The 17579-nt window shown below is 44.2% G+C and overlaps 1 protein-coding gene across 7 annotated transcripts in view; it reads right to left on the reverse strand.

The window, feature by feature from the left end:
- The window catches only part of NAA16 (N-alpha-acetyltransferase 16, NatA auxiliary subunit), a 99153-nt gene that overhangs the window by 73737 nt on the left and 7837 nt on the right, over positions 1 to 17579 (reverse strand). For 4 of the 7 annotated variants that reach the window (XM_049099340.1, XM_049099339.1, XM_025478149.1 and 1 more), the window contains exons 1-2: positions 16912 to 17013; positions 988 to 1072 (exon numbers count right to left, since the gene is read on the reverse strand). In XM_049099340.1, the coding sequence (XP_048955297.1) occupies positions 988 to 1072; positions 16912 to 16998 (172 nt within the window). In that variant the 5' untranslated portion in view covers positions 16999 to 17013. Of the gene's footprint in view, positions 1 to 987; positions 1073 to 6592; positions 6865 to 16911; positions 17014 to 17579 lie in introns of those variants that run through there. The other 3 variants (XM_025478151.3, XM_025478150.3, XM_035704344.2) reach the window with 2 other exon arrangements.

The following is a 17579-nucleotide window of genomic DNA, read 5'->3' on the forward strand; positions in this document are numbered from 1 at the left end:
AATAAATCCACAAGAAGGGAATTAGACAAGAACAATGGTTTTCAAATGATCTCTATGGACTCTGGTTGTCAGAACATGGTAATTAGTCCAGGCCTCTATAAACATCTTTATGTGTTTTCACACAATGAACTTCTCTACAAGCTGCCATGTAGATAAGGTTTCTGTAGAGAAAAAAACTTGAAAAATGCTTTACATTTCTCAAGTTCTATGAACTGAAGATTTCTTTCCATTTCCTTCAAAGGATATATTAAATGTTAGTTGAAAGCTGAGCAGGGTCAGCCCACTTTCCCAATAAGATGGTCTCAAGAATTACCCATGTCCAATATTCAGAGACCCCAATTAGCGGTGCTCTGCTATAGGACCATAAGTAACATATCTAACCTCATTTGTCCTTCAAACAAGCACCAGTCACCAATGAAAAAGGATGAGACAAGCAAATATAGACCTACTAACAGCCGTAGTGTTAGAAAAACAGCTCAATATAAACAATCTAATAGTAAGTCAATAGAATCTAATTTATTTATACTTAAAGGTCAGCAGATATATAAAAACGACATCTACAGGAGAATAAAATACACGTGACCATATCTTCATACTACTTCTGTACTGCAGATATTGCCCTAATTTATACATAAGAAATCCAAGTATAAACTTAAGTTCTATTCAAAGTAACAGATGAAACGAGGTCTCTAAAAGTACCATTATAAAAATAAATAAATAAAGTACTGTTATATACTCCAATTATTCCCCAACAGATCAACCAACCGCTTCTTTTTAAAAGACTGTGTATCCACGTAAGCACAGTAAAAGGAAAGTAACCTATATCAAAACTGATATAATGCATGACTCAAAATGCTTATATATTCTAGTGGACAGCTACAAGGCCATAGAATCCAGGAAGTATTCTTCTTTCACTGTTAGGAATCTTATCTGTCTGATTTTGGAATTAGATTTTCCCAAAGCAGTCTCTCACAGATGAGACAATACCTCCATGTTCCGCAAATTTTGGATTCGAAAGAATCATCTTGCAAAACTTGAGGCCATTTTTGTATTGCTTCTGTTCATAACATTTCTGTAAAGAAATATGAACAAAAATTATTTAATAAAATGAATATACAGGGAGCAATTTTTCTTTGCATTACATAAATTCCAAATTCTGATTATATATAATTCTAAAACCATCCAAAATTAGATCTAAAACATGTGATGGGAAGGTGTTATATCAATTCACATCACTTATAAGATTAAGTTTATTTTCGTTACCTACTTCTTGCCAATTTGTTCTAGTATGAGTATTTTTTCACTTTTACAGAAGAAAAGGGGGAAAAAACCCAATTAATAAATAGGGAACGTAACTGCCAACTGATACTGCCACAACTTTCCAAATGCAAAATCCAAAAGCAAAAAATATGTGATAACAACACAGAAATATATCAGAAACCGTATAACATCTTTGCTACTCAAGAAAGGAACCAAGGGGATCCCTGGGTGGCTCAGCGGTTTGGCGCCTGCCTTTGGCCCAGGGCACGATCCTGGAGTCCCGGGATCAAGTCCCGTGTCGGGCTCCCAGCATGGAGCCTGCTTCTCCATCTGCCTGTGTCTCTGCCTCTCTCTCTGTCTCTCTCTCATAAATAAATAAATAAATATTTTAAAAAAAAAAAAAAAGGAAGGAAGGAAGGAAGGAAGGAAGGAACGAACGAACCAAGGCGCACGCATACATACACAACACAAATGAGTAACTACTTATATGTGCAGACAAAGCTTGTGTTATCTCATAGGTATTCTCCCCATGGATGTAGATTAAAATTTATTTATAAATGGCTAAGCCTCCTTGCAAACTCTGGTCTGATGCCAAAGACCATGATCTATCATTAGGCTGATACAAGTGTGAACAACACCTTTCTTTGTAAACACCACCAGTCAGACTAAGGAATCAACACCTGTCCGCCGCAGCCACTGATCACAAGAATATCTCCTCATTTTCCATTTACCTTCTACTTATGTTGCCATGGGTTTTCTACCTAGTACTCAGCATACTAAGTTTGTGCCCACCTCAGGGCCTCTGCACATGTGCTCCATCTACTTGAAATGTTCTTCCCCAGATCTTTCTTACCAGCTTCACGGGTCACCTGCCTGACCCTCTATCTAATACTGCCAGCCTCCCACTACTTCCCACACATACTCTCTATCATATTACTCCATTTTTTTTTTAAATATTTTATTTATTTATTTAGGATAGTCACAGAGAGAGAGAGAGAGAGAGAGAGAGGCAGAGACACAGGCAGAGGGAGAAGCAGGCTCCATGCACCGGGAGCCTGACGTGGGATTCGATCCCGGGTCTCCAGGATCGCGCCCTGGGCCAAAGGCAGGCGCCAAACCGCTGCACCACCCAGGGATCCCCATATTACTCCATTTTCTACACAGCATTATCACTCCATGACTTTCTTATTTGAATGCTTATTTTAGTGTCTATCTTCCTTACCATACTATATGAGCTCCATGAGAACAGACTATTTTACATGCTGCTACATCCTCAAGGTCAACACAAATTAGAACTGCTCAAAAAACAGTCTACTAGGTTCAAAGCAAAACAGTACCAGCAAAGAAGGAGGAAGTGGTTAATCTTTGCAGCAGAGATGATATGTGGAGGAGAGAATTAGAAGAGTGTTCATAAAAAAAACTATTTAGGGGCACCTGGGTAGCTCAGTGGTGGAACATCTGGCTTTGGCTCAGAGCATGATCCCGGGGTCCTGGGATCGAGTCCCTGCAGGGAGCCCGCTTCTCCCTCTGCCTGTGTCTCTCCCTCTCTTTATGTCTCTCATGAATAAATAAAATCTTTTTTAAAAAAGAAAAAGCTGTTTAATTTGAGGCTTCTTGATTGCATCTGGGGAAGGGAACCTAGTAGCTGGGACACAAGGATGGGAGAGAAATCTGAATTTTGAACCATCCAAATATATCACCTATCCCAAAAAATATTTAAAATAAAAATAAAAAATAATCTAAGTTTGACAAAAGGAGTTCATCTGACAAATGACAAGAAAAATACAAGCAAAAAATACTGCTGGCAAATAGTATAAGAAGAGAAATATTATGGTTTTTTTTCTGACTTACCAAGTGATCTGGAAATACTAATACTCATACTACCAATAACAGTGATAATACTAGTTAATGCTTATTGTAAGCATTTATTAGTGTCAGGCACCATTCATTTAATCCTTATTTAAATCCCAGGAAAGCCTATGAAATACAGGTTATCCCCATTTCAGATGGAGACAATGAGGCACAGTTACTGAGTTTACAGAGCTAGTGTCAGAGCCATAATTCAACCCAGGTACTTTGTCCCTAGCATCCAAGAACACAAATGAAAGAAAAGCATTAAGTTCAGTAATGAATATATATTTAATATGAAGGACAGATTCTAGTTTCAACTAGAATCCTAGACACTTAGACATTTACCATTCCTGAGTTTGATTGTTTCATTTGCTCTTTTGCAAATTTTTTTTTAATTTTTATTTATTTATAATAGTCACACACACAGAGAGAGAGAGAGAGAGAGAGAGGCAGAGACATAGGCAGAGGGAGAAGCAGGCTCCATGCACTGGGAGCCCGACGTGGGATTCGATCCCGGGTCTCCAGGATCGTGCCCTGGGCCAAAGGCAGGTGCTAAACTGCTGCGCCAGCCAGGGATCCCTCTTTTGCAAATTTAGTTGCTAATTTATTACATGCTTTCTTTTAAGCATGGAGTAGCTCCACAGTTCAACAAAACCTAATGCTAATGGCCAGTTTGGGGAATAAGACAGGCATGTATAAGCTGTGCAGAACATGTAACAAACTAGCTACTCAATTTGTATGGATGTGTTTAAGTACATTCATAATTAATTTTTTAAAATTTATTGTTTGGGGAGATGGCCAGGTTGCTCAGTTGGTTAATTGTCTGCCTTCAGCTCAGGTCAGGATCTCAGGGTCCTGGGAAGGAGCCAGGAGAGTCAGGCTCCCTGCTCAGCAGGGAGTCTCCTTCTCCCTCTACCTCTGCCCCTTCCCTTCCCCTGCACACCCATAAGCAAGCTCGCTCTCTCTCAAGTAAAATAAAATAAAACCTAAAAAAAAAAAAAAAAAATTACTGTTGGTGGCAAAGCACTTTGAGCCACCAACCAAACTTGAAAAATAATTTTAATAAAGATACTGTCAGAAAGTTGTTGTAGCAAAACTCTACCCACATTTATTGCAATTGTGAGATGCTAAAATCATTCACTTTCGCAGCACCCTCCTGAATTCATGTAACCTTGTAACAAATATTACATACCCAGAGAAGAACATGTTTAGAATTTTCCAATTTATTTAGGGATAAAGTTAACTCACCAGCACTGTAATTTTTTGTGACTAGAGTATAATAAATCATGTAATTGTTTTTTATAATTTACTGATAAGACGATTTGAACTAGAAAATATCCATATAGAGTGAAAATCAGTGTTCTATCATCTTTTAGGTATAACGTCAAATGTACTTAAACCCAACCCACAATTTATGGATGAATCTGAAAGGGGCAAAAACTTCACCTCTTCAAATCACTGTGTGAAAAAATAAGGGTATGGAAAAAACAAAACTAAAATAATGAAAAATACATACAAAGCCCAATGAAGCAATATGCCACAATGCTTTAATAAGAATTTGGTTTTTGGGGGGCAGCCCTGGTGGCCTAGTGGTTTGGTGTTGTCTTCAGCCCGAGGTATGATCCTGGTGACCCGGGATGGAGTCCCATGTCGGGCTCCCTGCATGGAGCCTGCTTCTCCCTCTGCCTGTGTCTCTGCCTCTCTCTCTCTCTCACTGTGTGCCTATCATAAATAAATAAAAATTAAAAAATAAAATAAAATAAAATCTAATAAATAAACAAAGTCCATAAACAGACCCAGGATCGAGTCCCACATCAGGCTCCCTGTATGGAGCCTGCTTCTCCTTCTGTGTCTCTGCCTCTCTCTCGCTCTCTGTGTCTCTCACGAATAAATAAATGAAATCTTTAAAAAAAATTTTTCCCCTTGTCTCTCATTATTTGCTCAACACTAAGTACCATATAAAATTAAGACTTGAAAAAAAAATTAAAAAAAAATTAAGACTTGAAATGTTACTCCCAACTACTATGTATTTTTAACATTTCGAAGAAGCGTGAAGCTTCTATTGGCTTGAAACGGAACAGCTGCTATGAATTCTTACCTACCATTGATAACACTTAAAACTACTTTTTTCTTTTTTTTTTTTTTACTTAAAACTACTCTAAACATAGTATATTATTTATGGTAAAGGTAAATATACAGTCGTATAACCAACATCAGCTCTAAATAATAAATCCACTCCTAAAATCTAAACGCTTATTTTCGGATGAAATGACAGACTTGGAAAAGACAGTAGGGGCTGTATCAGTTTAAAAATTTACATTTTTTGCAAGGGGCATCCTGAGAAAAGCCAAAGCGTGCTGCGTGTGCCTCTCCTCCCTGGAAGAAAAAGAACCCGGTATATAAGGGGAAGGCACCGTGGGGGGGGAGGGGGCGAGGACACTGGCACACGACCTACGGAAAACTCAGGAGCCGGGCAGCGGTCATCTCTCCCGGGTCATTTTTCAGGTTTCTGCTTGGAAACAAAGTCCAGGCTCCCTGCAGGGGTAAAATCAGCCAGCCCGCGCGCCAGTTTGCACAGTCAGGGCCCGACGAGCTCGGCGCCATCCAAGAGCTGTGCTCCGCTTCGTAACTCGGAAAAAAGGCGAGTTCCAAGCCACTCCACTCGCTCCCTAAAGAGCTGGCAAGTGCGGTTAACACCCGAAACCTGCAACACTTTCTCCCCTACACGGGAGGCTTGGCCTCTGCGCGGCTCTAAGTGTCCCCCATCCCCGGAAGCGATCGGAGCCCCCACTCCGCCGTAGCATCGTCCCATCTTCGGCGGGTACGGGCGCGCGCTGTGCAGCGGGTGAACAAGCAGCAGCACCAGGCAGTCAATGAACAGCCGGCCGAGGAGGAAAAGAAACAGGAGGGAGGATGGGGGGGTCGCTCCCCGCGGAGGCCTCCCCTCCCCCCGGGGCGCGGAGAGGGCGCGGAGCGGGCGCGGGCGCAGAAGGGGCCCGGAGGGGGAGCAGAGGGAGCGCAGAGGGGGCTCGGGGCGCGGAGGGGGCGCGGGGCGCAAAGGGGCCCGGAGGGGGAGCAGAGGGAGCGCAGAGGGGGCTCGGGGCGCGGAGGGGGCGCGGGGCGCAAAGGGGCCCGGAGGGGGAGCAGAGGGAGCGCAGAGGGGGCTCGGGGCGCGGAGGGGGCGCAGGGCGCGGAGGGGGCGCGGGGCGCAAAAGGGGCCCGGAAGGGGCGCAGAGGAGGCGCGGGGGGTTGCGGAAGGGGCGCGGAGCGGGCCGAGGCGGGGAGCCGGAGCGCGGAGGAGGCGTGCGGGGGACGCGGGGCGGGCCGCGGCGGGGAGCCGGGGCGCGGGGGGGCGCGGGGCGGCGCGGAGGGAGCGCGGGGCGGGCGGCGGCGGGGAGCCGGGGAGCCGGGGCGCGGGGCGCGGAGGTAAACAAAGCCCGGAGCCCGGGCGAGCGCAGGCCGCGCGGCCTCGGCCACTCACCAAGATGCGCTTGAAGAGGTTGCTCTCCTTGGGCGGCAGCTGCACGTTCGGCATCGCGGCCGCCGGGGAGGCCGGCTGCCCGGGCGCCGCGTTCCGTCCCGCGGGGGGGTCGGGGGGCACCGGAGCGCGCCGCTGCGGGGAGGCGGGCGGCGGCGGGTCAGTTCATGGCCCGGAGTCGGGGCCCGGGCAGGCGGCGGTGGGGGGAGCGCGACCCCGCAGCGGACCGGCGAGCGGCGGCTCCCGCGCGCGGCAAGATGGCAGCCGGGCCGGCCCCTCGGGCGGGGGGGCGGGGAGCGGGGGGCGGGGGGCGGGGCCGCTGTGCGCCTGCGCGGGGCTCCGGGCGGCGGAGGCGGCGCGAGGTGCGGAGCGCGGGGTCGCCGGGGTCGCGGGGTCGCGGGCACCTCGGGCTCCCCCCAGCACCCACGTCCGCGCGAGTGCCCCCCCGATCGAACTGTGCTCCGAGCGCCCTCGGCTCGGGCACCTGCGCGGTGCTGGGCTCGCCGCGAACTTGTGCTTCTTCTCTCCCCGCGCCTCCCTGCGCTGAGACTTTGGAGACAGAGAAGCCTCCTGTGTCTCCAAGCGCGGACCAAAGACGCTCGGTCACTGAGCCGGCCTGCGAAGGGACTAATACGAAAGTCTCATTGAAATGTCCGAAAAGGGCCAGCCCGGGTGGCTCAGCGGTTTAGCGCCGCCTGCAGCCCAGGGCCTGATCCTGGAGACCAGGGATCGAGTCCCACGTCGGGCTCCCGGCACGGAGCCTGCTTCTCTCTCTGCCTGCGTCTCTGCCTCTCTCTCTCTCTCTCTCTCTGTCTCTCTGTCTCTCATGAATAAATATAATAAAATCTTTAAAAAAAAAAAAGTCGGAAAAAAAGAGCCCCTGACATTGGCAGTGACGATTATGGTGGTGGGCGTGTGGGCCCCTGAGCCTCCAAGGCCACGTACCCTTCCCCTTCGTACAAGCCATGACCTAATAAGAGAATCCCAGGATCTCCCAACGCTGGGACTGTCCTACCTAAAGAGTGGTATAGTGATGGAGACGCGTGAGCCTAGAAAGATGCCCGATACACATCAATGAGCCCTGCAAGTGATGGAGCCTTAATATGAAGGACTATGTGAATATTAGGTGCATCAACTTATCCATAGCCACGTTCCGGATCTTGATTTGTGCGTATTTGTGTGACTACAGAGTGGTTGATACGTAATTGCATGTAACGGGCTGTAATCCAAGCCGGATTGGGGTTTATTTGAGCTTCTTTCCAGCCTGAGCTTATTTTATTTTATTTTATTTTACTTTATTTTATTATTTATGAGAGAGAGGAGTAGGGGCAGAGACATAGGCAGAGTGAGAAGCAGGCTCCATGCAAGGACCCCGATATGGGACTGGATCCTGGATCCTGGATCCTGGGATCACCACCTGAGTCAAAGGCAGGTGCTCAACCGCTGAGCCACCCAGGCGTCCCCCTCCAGCCTGAGTTTCTCTGCAGATGGAAGAAGCTTATCATAGGAGTCTTTTGAAGTATGGAAGTGGGGGGCATCCAACTCGCCAAGTCAGTGGATCCTATGACTCTTGATGTCAGGGTTGTGAGTTCGAGCCCCAGGTTGGAGGTAATGATGACTTAAAAATATTTTAAATATATATTTTTTAATTAGAAAAAAACATTTAATATAGGGGCACCTGGGCAGCTCAGGGGTTGAGCATCTGCCTTTGGCTCAGGTGGTGATTCCAGAGTCCCCCAAATCGGGTCTCCCAGCAGGCTCCCCACAGGGAGCTTACTTCTCCATCTGCCTATGTCTCTGCCTCTCTGTGTCTCTCATGAATAAATAAATAAAATCTTTAAAAAGAAAAAGAAAAATTAAATAGAGACAGGACTGTTATTAAAAGGGGGGAGGTTCAGAAGGGCCTCTGTGTTCTGGACAAAGCATAGGCTCCTCGAGCTACTAGAGAGGAATGGGCAAGGAGAGCTTTATGGGAATTTAGCTGAGCTATACCTGAACTGGTTAGTGATCTTCTTCTAGACAAGGGAGCAGGGTGCTGAGAGCACCCTCCTATCCAACCACACCCATAGTTCTTACCCACCGCTTGTTCACCAAGCCTTTCCTAACTCCTGAAAATTCGTTGGCTCCCAATTTATCTACATTCTCAGGAGCCAAGGATTAATTGTGGGAAGAGCTGAAGGTCCAGTACTCCAGTCAGGCCATCCCCTGACTCTCACTGGACACGGACTTTTCTGAAATGTGCCTCATTCAGCCAGCTCAAGCTACTCACCACAAGGCCGATTTCAAAACGACAAATTGAAAAAAGAGAAGAGTGGAAAAAAGCATACTGCCAACTGTAAATATTTTGGAGGCAAGTAATGTTTATCTTTTATGAAAGTTTTCCATGGGCCTAGTACAGCCTGACTCATTACAAATCCATTAACTGTCCCCATTCTCTGTGGCAGCTGCCCAGATCTTCACCGTGGCTCTCCCCCACCCCTAAGTCAGGCAGCCCATCCTGCTCTTCATTTGCACTGTGCAGCTTCCTACCCACTGCCAACCCTTCTCACAGCCTCCCCAGCATTTCCCAGCAGTGCAAAGGAAACCTGCAATCCCAAACACTGGGTAGTTATAAATACTCATATTTAATATTTTCCTCATCTGCTTTGCCTGTCCCATGACGTGTAATGCCCCTAAGCCTGGTTGTCTACATTAGGGTGGGAATGACGGGAGAGGTGAAGACTTGAAAAGAATGCCAATAGTGAGTGCACCTGGGTGGCTCAGTTGGTTAAGTGTCTGACTCTTGGTTTCAACTCATGTTACAATCCAAAGGGTCATGAGATCCAGCCCCCCATCAGACTCAGCAAGGAGTCTGCTTGGGTTTCTCTCTCCCTCGTCCTCTGCCCCTCCCCTCCTGCCCCCCCCCCCCACACACACACTCTGTCTCTCTCTCTTTCTCAAATAAATAGATAAATCCTAAAAAAAAAAAAAAAAAAAAGAATGTCAGTAGTGTTGCTGATAGTTGTCAGCGTAAGCTTTAGAGTGTATAAAGGATGTAATGTATGCACAGTCAGAAAGCCTGGGCTAGCCAGGGGCTATAATTTTATTACTGACTTCCTGTTTAGTCTGGAGCAAATCTTATTTCTACCTTTCAACATTAGATGAGGCTATAATAACATTATTATAATCTTTCACGGCCAGATTGTGTGAATGTAATGCTTAATCATTTCTAAAGCCCATGGCGGGTGGCAGAACATACGCAGTGTAAATCTGAGTTTGCTGTCTCTCAGAAAGAATGCTGAAGCCCTGTTATGGACATTGTGGGCCTCCACCCAAATGTTGCTTCCTGGTGCTTCAGACAGAGTGTACCTCCTTTAGAATTATGCACGAAGTCCAATAATAATAACAACATCTATGAAGACCTTTTTACGTATATGATATGAGCCAGTGATTCTCTTGCTAAGCTCAGTAGACCCAAGGATAAAAGAATCTAGAAAAGGATGTCCTCCACCCCATATACACAGCATACCTCACAGAGCCAGCTGACAGGTTAAAATCAAGTAGTTTGCTGCAATTCCTACAACCACTTTAACCATGTAATTGAAGGCTGATGGGAAAAGAATTCATCAGCTTGCATAATGCGTAGTACCCCAGATCCCCTCATCTGGGTACCCATGTCTAGTACCCCAGATCCCCTCTTGTCTTCCTTCCTTGCTCTCGTTTTGGAGAAAGCAAGAGTAGTACTTCATTCCTTCCTGGGACTCTAGATCCCATGTCCTTTTGTGTTTCCTGAGCTTTTTTATTCATCAGTTGCTCCCCCTGCCATTTGCATTTTATCCCTCCTTATATAGCTTGTATTCCAAGGGGAGGGGACAGACAAGCGTAAAGAAACAAGATCCTTCCAGACTGGGAAGTCCTAGCAAGGAACTAAACCAAGGTCATGCGAGGGCAGTGGGGCTTGAGGGAAGGACTACTTTAAACCAAGTACTCAGGAGTGATCTCTGGGGAGGTGATAACATGTGAACAGACCTGCAGAATGAGAAGTGAGTTAACAAGTAAAAAGCTGGGACCGTATATTCTAGCTGAAGGGACCCACATGCACATGCCCTAATGCGGGGACAAGATGCACACGGTCAAGGCATAAAAGGGACAGGTAAGAACTTCAGGTTCAAGGAGGTGACTGCTGTGTGTGAGAGGGAAAGCGGTATACAGTTGAAAATGTAGGCCGGCTTGTGCAGGGGTGGCCACCTCAGGCAATGTGGTTTGGTTTGGTCCTAAGTTCAGCAGGAAGCCATCGAAGCTCTTTAAGCAGGAAAGTGGCATGGTCTGATTTATTTTTTAAGAGGTCACTCTTGGGGTGTCTGGGTGGCACAGTCAGTTAAGTGTCTGATTCTTGGTTTCCACTCAGGTCATGATTTTGGGGTCAGGGGATCAAGCCCCATGTTGGGCTATATGTTCAGCACAGAGTCTGCTTAAGATTCTCTCTCCCTTTCTCTCTGCCCCTCCTCTTGCTCACATGTGTGCAGCACATGCTCTCTCTCTCTCTCTCTCTCTCTCTCTCTCTCAAATAACATCTTAAAAAAATAAAAAATAAAATAAAAGGTCACTCTGGGGATGCCTGACTGGCTCAGTCCATAGAACATGCAATTCTTGATCTCGAGTTCAAGCCCCACATTGGGCATAAAGCCTACTTAACACACACACACACACACACACACACACACACAATTAAAAGTCACTCTGACTACCTATGAAAAATAGACAAGAAATATAATGTGGTTCCTTCTGGGAGAGTGGCAACTCTATTTGTTAAGATTTGGCTTCTGCCTTCGATAGTCTTCTAGAAATGTCTGAAATCTCAAGAATGCATTTGTTTAATACTTAATTACTGACCATAATGTGACAGGCAGTCTTTTTTTTTTTTTTTTAAGATTTTATTTTTTCATGAGAGACACAGAGAGAAAGGTAGAGACATAGACAGAGGGAGAAGCAGGCTCCATGCAGGGAGCCCGATGTGGGACTCGATTCTGGGGCTCCAGGATCATGACCTGAGCTAAAGGCAGACATTCAATCACTGAGCCACCCAGGTGCCTAACAGGCAGTCTTCTAACAAATCTACCCTCATGAAGCTTACATGTTAAGGATCACCTAGCGGCCAACTCTAAAGATTTTTTTTTTCTTAAGTACACAGTGGGCCACCCCATCCTTAACTTTTCTGCCTTAGGTTACCAAGACTCTGAAGAGTCCTGGGTTTCCTCCTCTTCCCATTCTGTGGGTCCTCCATCAACTCTTTTCCAAAGTGTTGGTTGTCTAGACAACTCTGCTTTCCTTTTCAACATCAGCAATAAAATGCGTTCATTGAGGTCCTGCTACTCACCAGCAAAACTAGCAGAATAAAAAAAAACTAGCAGAATTAATAAATCTTTCTGCTCCTATAGCTTCCACTATTAGCACCAAGCCGAATTTAAATCTGTCTCTAGTTTCAAGCCTTCTTTTGATCTCCTAGCCTTTATTCCCACTTGTTTGTGAAATAGCTCCATCTACAGGTCTTTCAAGCATTTCCTACTTGGACATTAAACTAAAACTTACCTTCCTATCAAATCAGTCGGAGTCCTGACATCTCTACCTTGTTAACGACAGCACTCCTGTAGTTAAAATTCTCTGATCATCTTTGACTCTTCTTCATTATTCTCCACATCCATGTTGCCTAGTCATAAAGACACCAGGTATGTCATGTTCTTCCATTCCTCCCCTGCTTTCCATTCCCTCTCCACCTTAAAACTAAATACTGCAAAAACCTCATAACTGGTGCCTCACTTTCAGACTCTTTTTTTTTTAAAGATTTTATTTATTTATTCATGACAGACACAGAAAGAGAGAGAGGCAGAGACACAGGCAGAAGGAGAAGCAGGCTCCATGCAGGGAGCCTGACATGGGACTCGATCCTTGGTCTCCAGGATCACACCCTGGGCTGAAGACAACGCCAAACCACTAGGCCACCAGGGCTACCCCAGACTCTTTATTTCATTTTGTACATTGCCTCTAGACATGTCAATATGCCATTTCTATCCAAAACTCTAAATGGGTCTCTCAGTGTATCAAAACTTTTTTCAGTGTATCAAAACTTTCAATGGCTCCCCATTATCTAGAATTCAGTCTGTTCCAGATTTTTCTTTCCCTTTGCTCTTACAAGTACCTTATATAGAAGGGGAACCAGTGGCTATAACAGGTCCAATATTTTCTAAACTCCATACTCTTGCTTCACCTGATAATTAAAGATTGTTCATTCAGTGCCTGAATATGTTTTTTTTTAAATCCTTCATCTCAAGTGTCATGACCTTCATAAAATCTTCCAAGTCCTTTCAGTGGCTCTGATCTCTCTTTTCCAGGAATTTATATAGCACTTTGTCCTTCTTTTATGCCTTTGTCTTACTGTTTTATGTTTTATAAGCTGTAAGTTGTATGAAGGCAATGGTTCTCAACATTGGCTGCACTTTTGTATCACCTTAAAGAACTTAAAAAACTGATGCCCTGTCCTACTTCCAGAAATACTGATTCAGTTAGGGAGGGGTGATGTTGGGTTTTTAAAAAGATATTCCCCTCCAAAAAATAAAATAAATAAAAAATAAAATAAGTACTCCCAGATGATCATACCCATACCAATGTACAACCAGGTTGAGAACCACTGGTTCAAGGCATTCCATCCGAATCCAGGTTTAAACATGCCTCCCATTTGTCTTAAGGTTAAATTTAGATAAGGCACAACAACAAACAAAAGACCCTTATCACCAAAATTCAGTTTGGAACCCTAGGGAAAAGTTGCAAATTGCTGATGGGCCCACAAACAGTAGATGTAGTCTAGAATTGGCATCATTTAAAGTCCCTGGATCAGCACAGAAACATCATGACACAAGAGTTCTCTCAAAACCATCACCATCAACAATTACCTCACTTCTGTTGCATTAGTGTTTATTTGTATTTGGCTCTCTGCTTTCTCTACAAACTACTCCTACTACTGTTCTCTGTGCCATACTTTCCACTGAGCTTCATTCTCAACCCCTTTATGGAACACTCTCTTCCTCCTCATTTTAACTGCTATCCAACATTTCACCAAGGACCTTGTCTCTCATTTTGCATCTTCCTCTCCTCACATGCAGTAGGTGTTGGTGGGGGGAGTATCAGCATTTTTTCCCATCCCACCGCCTCTCCCAAATCATAAGACTTCACCTTCATTTAAGGAAAAGAAAATTTATTTTGAGTCTATACCTACCTGCTCTGTCATTCTCTTCTCCTTTTCATCTTAGCCATTTTTCTTCATTCACTCATTTGCCAAGTGGCAAGAGTTGTCCCTTCAACTTCACTCATAGTATCCATCTACTATGATTCCAATATCCATATGGATGATTCAAAACCCTAGCCTTTGATAAACTTGGTACACCTAGGCAATGGAATATTATTCTTCACTGAAAAGTAATGAGCTATTGAGCCATGAAAAGACATAGAAGAATCTTAAATGCATATTACTAAGTGAAAGAAGCCAATCTGGAAAGGCTGCACACTATATGATTCCAACTATATGACATTCCAGAAAAGATGAAACTATGGAGACAGCAAAAAGATCCATGATTGCCAAGGGTTAGGGGAGGGAGGGATATATAAATGGAGTACAGAGGATTTTTAGGGCAGTGAAATTATTCTGTATGATACTATAATGGTAGATACATGTCATTATACATTTTTCAAAACCTAGAGGGTTTTTTGTTGTTGCTTTTTTCTAAGGAAGAAGTTATTTTATTTATTTTAGAGAGAGGAGGAGGAACAGAGAAAGAGGGAGAGAGAAAATCTTGAACAAGCTCCACACCCAGCACAGAGCCCAATGCAGAGCTCTATCTCACAAGCCTGAGATCATCACCTGAGCGGAAGTCAAGAGTCAGGATGCTTAACTGATTGAGCTGCCCAGGTGCCCCTCAAAACCTAGAGGGTTTTGACTAGATTTTGAATCAGTAATACTTGCCTTACCTCTCAAATCAGAAATTCTGGAAATCTACTATCTTATTTTTCTAATTATTTTTTAAATTGCAAGAGATTTGTCAATATTCATTTCTGTCTCCAATGTTCTTTTAACTCCAAGAAGACTTCCTACAGTAGATGTGGCATACTTGTTATTGGAGATGAGATCCCAGCTTGTTATATTAGTAGCCTGTCAGTGTAACATTGAGAGAAGTCTCTTTGCCATTGCATTGAAGCTCCAGCATCCTGCCTTCAGCATAAAGCCAAGAGCTATAGCTCTCAGAGGGTTGTTCTATATACATCTATAATTTCTGATGATAGTGACTCCAATCAGATTCTTTTGGGGACAACCCATGTTTTGATGACAATTTCCTTTAAAAAAAAAGATTTATTTATTTATTCATGAGAGACACACAGAGAGACAGGCTTCATGCAAGGAGCCCGATGTGGGACTCGATCCCAGGACTCCAGGACCATACCCAGGTCCAGGGCTTAAGGCAGATGCTCAACCACTGAACCACCCAGGTGTCCCTGATGACAATTTCTTATCGTTCTTTCAGTAGACATTTGTTGATTCCTTTGTAAGTGACATTCACTCTTTAAGATGCAGGGGATCTAGGCTAATTCGTTCACTCTTCTATCCTCTGTACACCTATTCTTCAACTACATCTAATTTGCCAATGTCTGGATCACACCATTATCTCCCCGTCTATTCACTCATTAACCTACAGTGGTTGAGCACCCATCTGCACTCATTATTTTCTTCTTTTGTCTCTTTTCAGCAAAAACAGTGCCTTTGGCCTAGCAGAATTAACTCCTCCCTCTGTGCTTAGAAGGGAATACATTTCTACCTTCTTTGGAGACTTTCCTACTCTCTCCTTATTCTCTCTTCTCTTCTTAATTACTGTAATCATTTAGAGGGACCTGGCTGGCTCAGTCAGTAGAACACATGACTCTTGATCTTGGAGTTATGAGTTTGAGCCCCATGTTAGGGGTACAGACTACTTAAATAAATAAATTAGCATAATCATTTCATAATAACTGTTATTGAACACTTACTCTGTGCTAGGCATTATACGTAATATGCTATTTTGTATTTAATCCTCATGAAAACCCTATGAAAAAAATACTATTATCTTTTACAAATGAGAATTGAAGTTTTAAAAGAAGTAAATTTGCACTAAATTACAAAACTGAGAAGTAAAGGCCATCTTGCCAAAGCCTTTGCACTTAGCCACTATGCTAAACTGCCTCTTGCAGCATACTAGCTAGTTTCCATGGATCCTCCTTGACCAGCTTCTTTCAATTCATTTTCTGCACAGCTGCCAAGAGAGCCTGCATTAATGTCTTACTGCTGCTATAACAAATTACTACACATATTGTGGCTTAAAGCAACGCAGATTTAGTATCTTAAAGTCCTGGAGGTCAGATGTCTGTAACATGTCTGCAGGACTATGTTCCTTTTGGAGGCTCTAGCAGAGAACTCCTTTCCTTACCTTTCGCAGCTTCTCAAAGTCTACATTTGTGAGATTATGGCCCTTTTATCCATTTTTCAAAGCCAACACCATAGATTCTCTCTCCTCTGACCTTCCTCCTCACATCTTCACTCTATCTCCACAGCCTCTCTCATAAGGACTCGTGATTACATGCACCGAGATAATGCAGGATAGTCTCCCTATCTCAAGATCCTTAACTTCATCACATCTGCAGAGTCCCTTTTTGCCATATGAGATAACACATTCACAGATTCTGGGGATTAGGATGTGAACATATTGCCAAGAAGCAGGGCATCATTCAGTCTACCGTGTGATCTTGGTAAACTATAATGACACGTATGTCTTCAAATCCTTCCAAGTCTTTCAGGGGAAAGCTGAGCCTCTTTATCTAGGTATGGAAAGCCTTTTATGATTTGGTTCCTGCCTGTCTTTATAACCTCATGTCTCACCACAGAGCCAGACCACACTATTTGTCATTCTCAAATTCTCAATATGTATCTGTGATGTCCTTCCTATCTGTGTCTAACTAACTCCAACTTATCCTTCAAAACTCAGGTTAATGGGATGCCTGGGTGGTTCAGCAGTTGAGCGTCTGCCTTTGGCTCAGGGCATGATCCTGGAGTCCCAGGATTGAGTCCCACAACAGGCTCCCTGCATGGAGCCTGCTTCTCCCTCTATGTCTCTGCCTCTCTGTCTCTCTGTATCCTTCATGAATAAATAAATAAAATCTTAAAAAAAAAAAAACTCAGGTTAAACATCATCTTGCAGAAGCCATCCCTGCTCACTACTCTGATGTATTTGCGCCTCCTTCACATTCTCAAAACACTCAGTACTCACCTCTAATATGGCACTCTTCACACTATGAAGTTGCCAACTTACTTGTCCATTTCCTCCATTGGATTGAAGTTCCTCTAGACAAACCATGAGAGATTCCTAACTCTGGGAAAAAAACAAAGAGTTGCAGAAAGGGAGGTGGGTGAGGGGCAAGGGTAACTGGGTGACAAGCATTAAGTAGGGCACATGATGAGATAAGCACTGGGTATTATACTATATGTTGGCAAATTAAATTTAAATAAAAAAATTAAATTAAAAAATTGAAGTCCCTCTGGATTGGACACCATGTCTTATTTGACTGTGTATTCTCTGTGCTTTACAGTTGGTGCTCAAAAATTTTTGTTGAATTAATCATCTTCCTGTAGCACACAGCAGAGAATCTGACATATAGCAGAAAGTCAAAAACATATTAGTTAAATGGAACTACAGTTGGCTTTTTAAAAATATTCATTTATTTATTAGAGAGAGAGATAGAGAATGAGCAACGGGAGGAACAAAGGGAGAGGGTGAAAACCAGACTCCCCACTGAGCAAGGAGTGTGGCCCTATCGAGACCCTGAGATCATGACCTGAGCTGAAACCAGGGGTCAGCCACTTAACCGACTGAGCCACTCAAGCACCCCAAAGTGTGGCTGTTTATACTTCCTCAAGAATAGAAAGATAGGGCAGCCC

The sequence above is a fragment of the Canis lupus genome, chromosome 22 (genome assembly GCF_003254725.2).
Source record: "Canis lupus dingo isolate Sandy chromosome 22, ASM325472v2, whole genome shotgun sequence".
Classification (NCBI taxonomy): domain Eukaryota; kingdom Metazoa; phylum Chordata; class Mammalia; order Carnivora; family Canidae; genus Canis; species Canis lupus.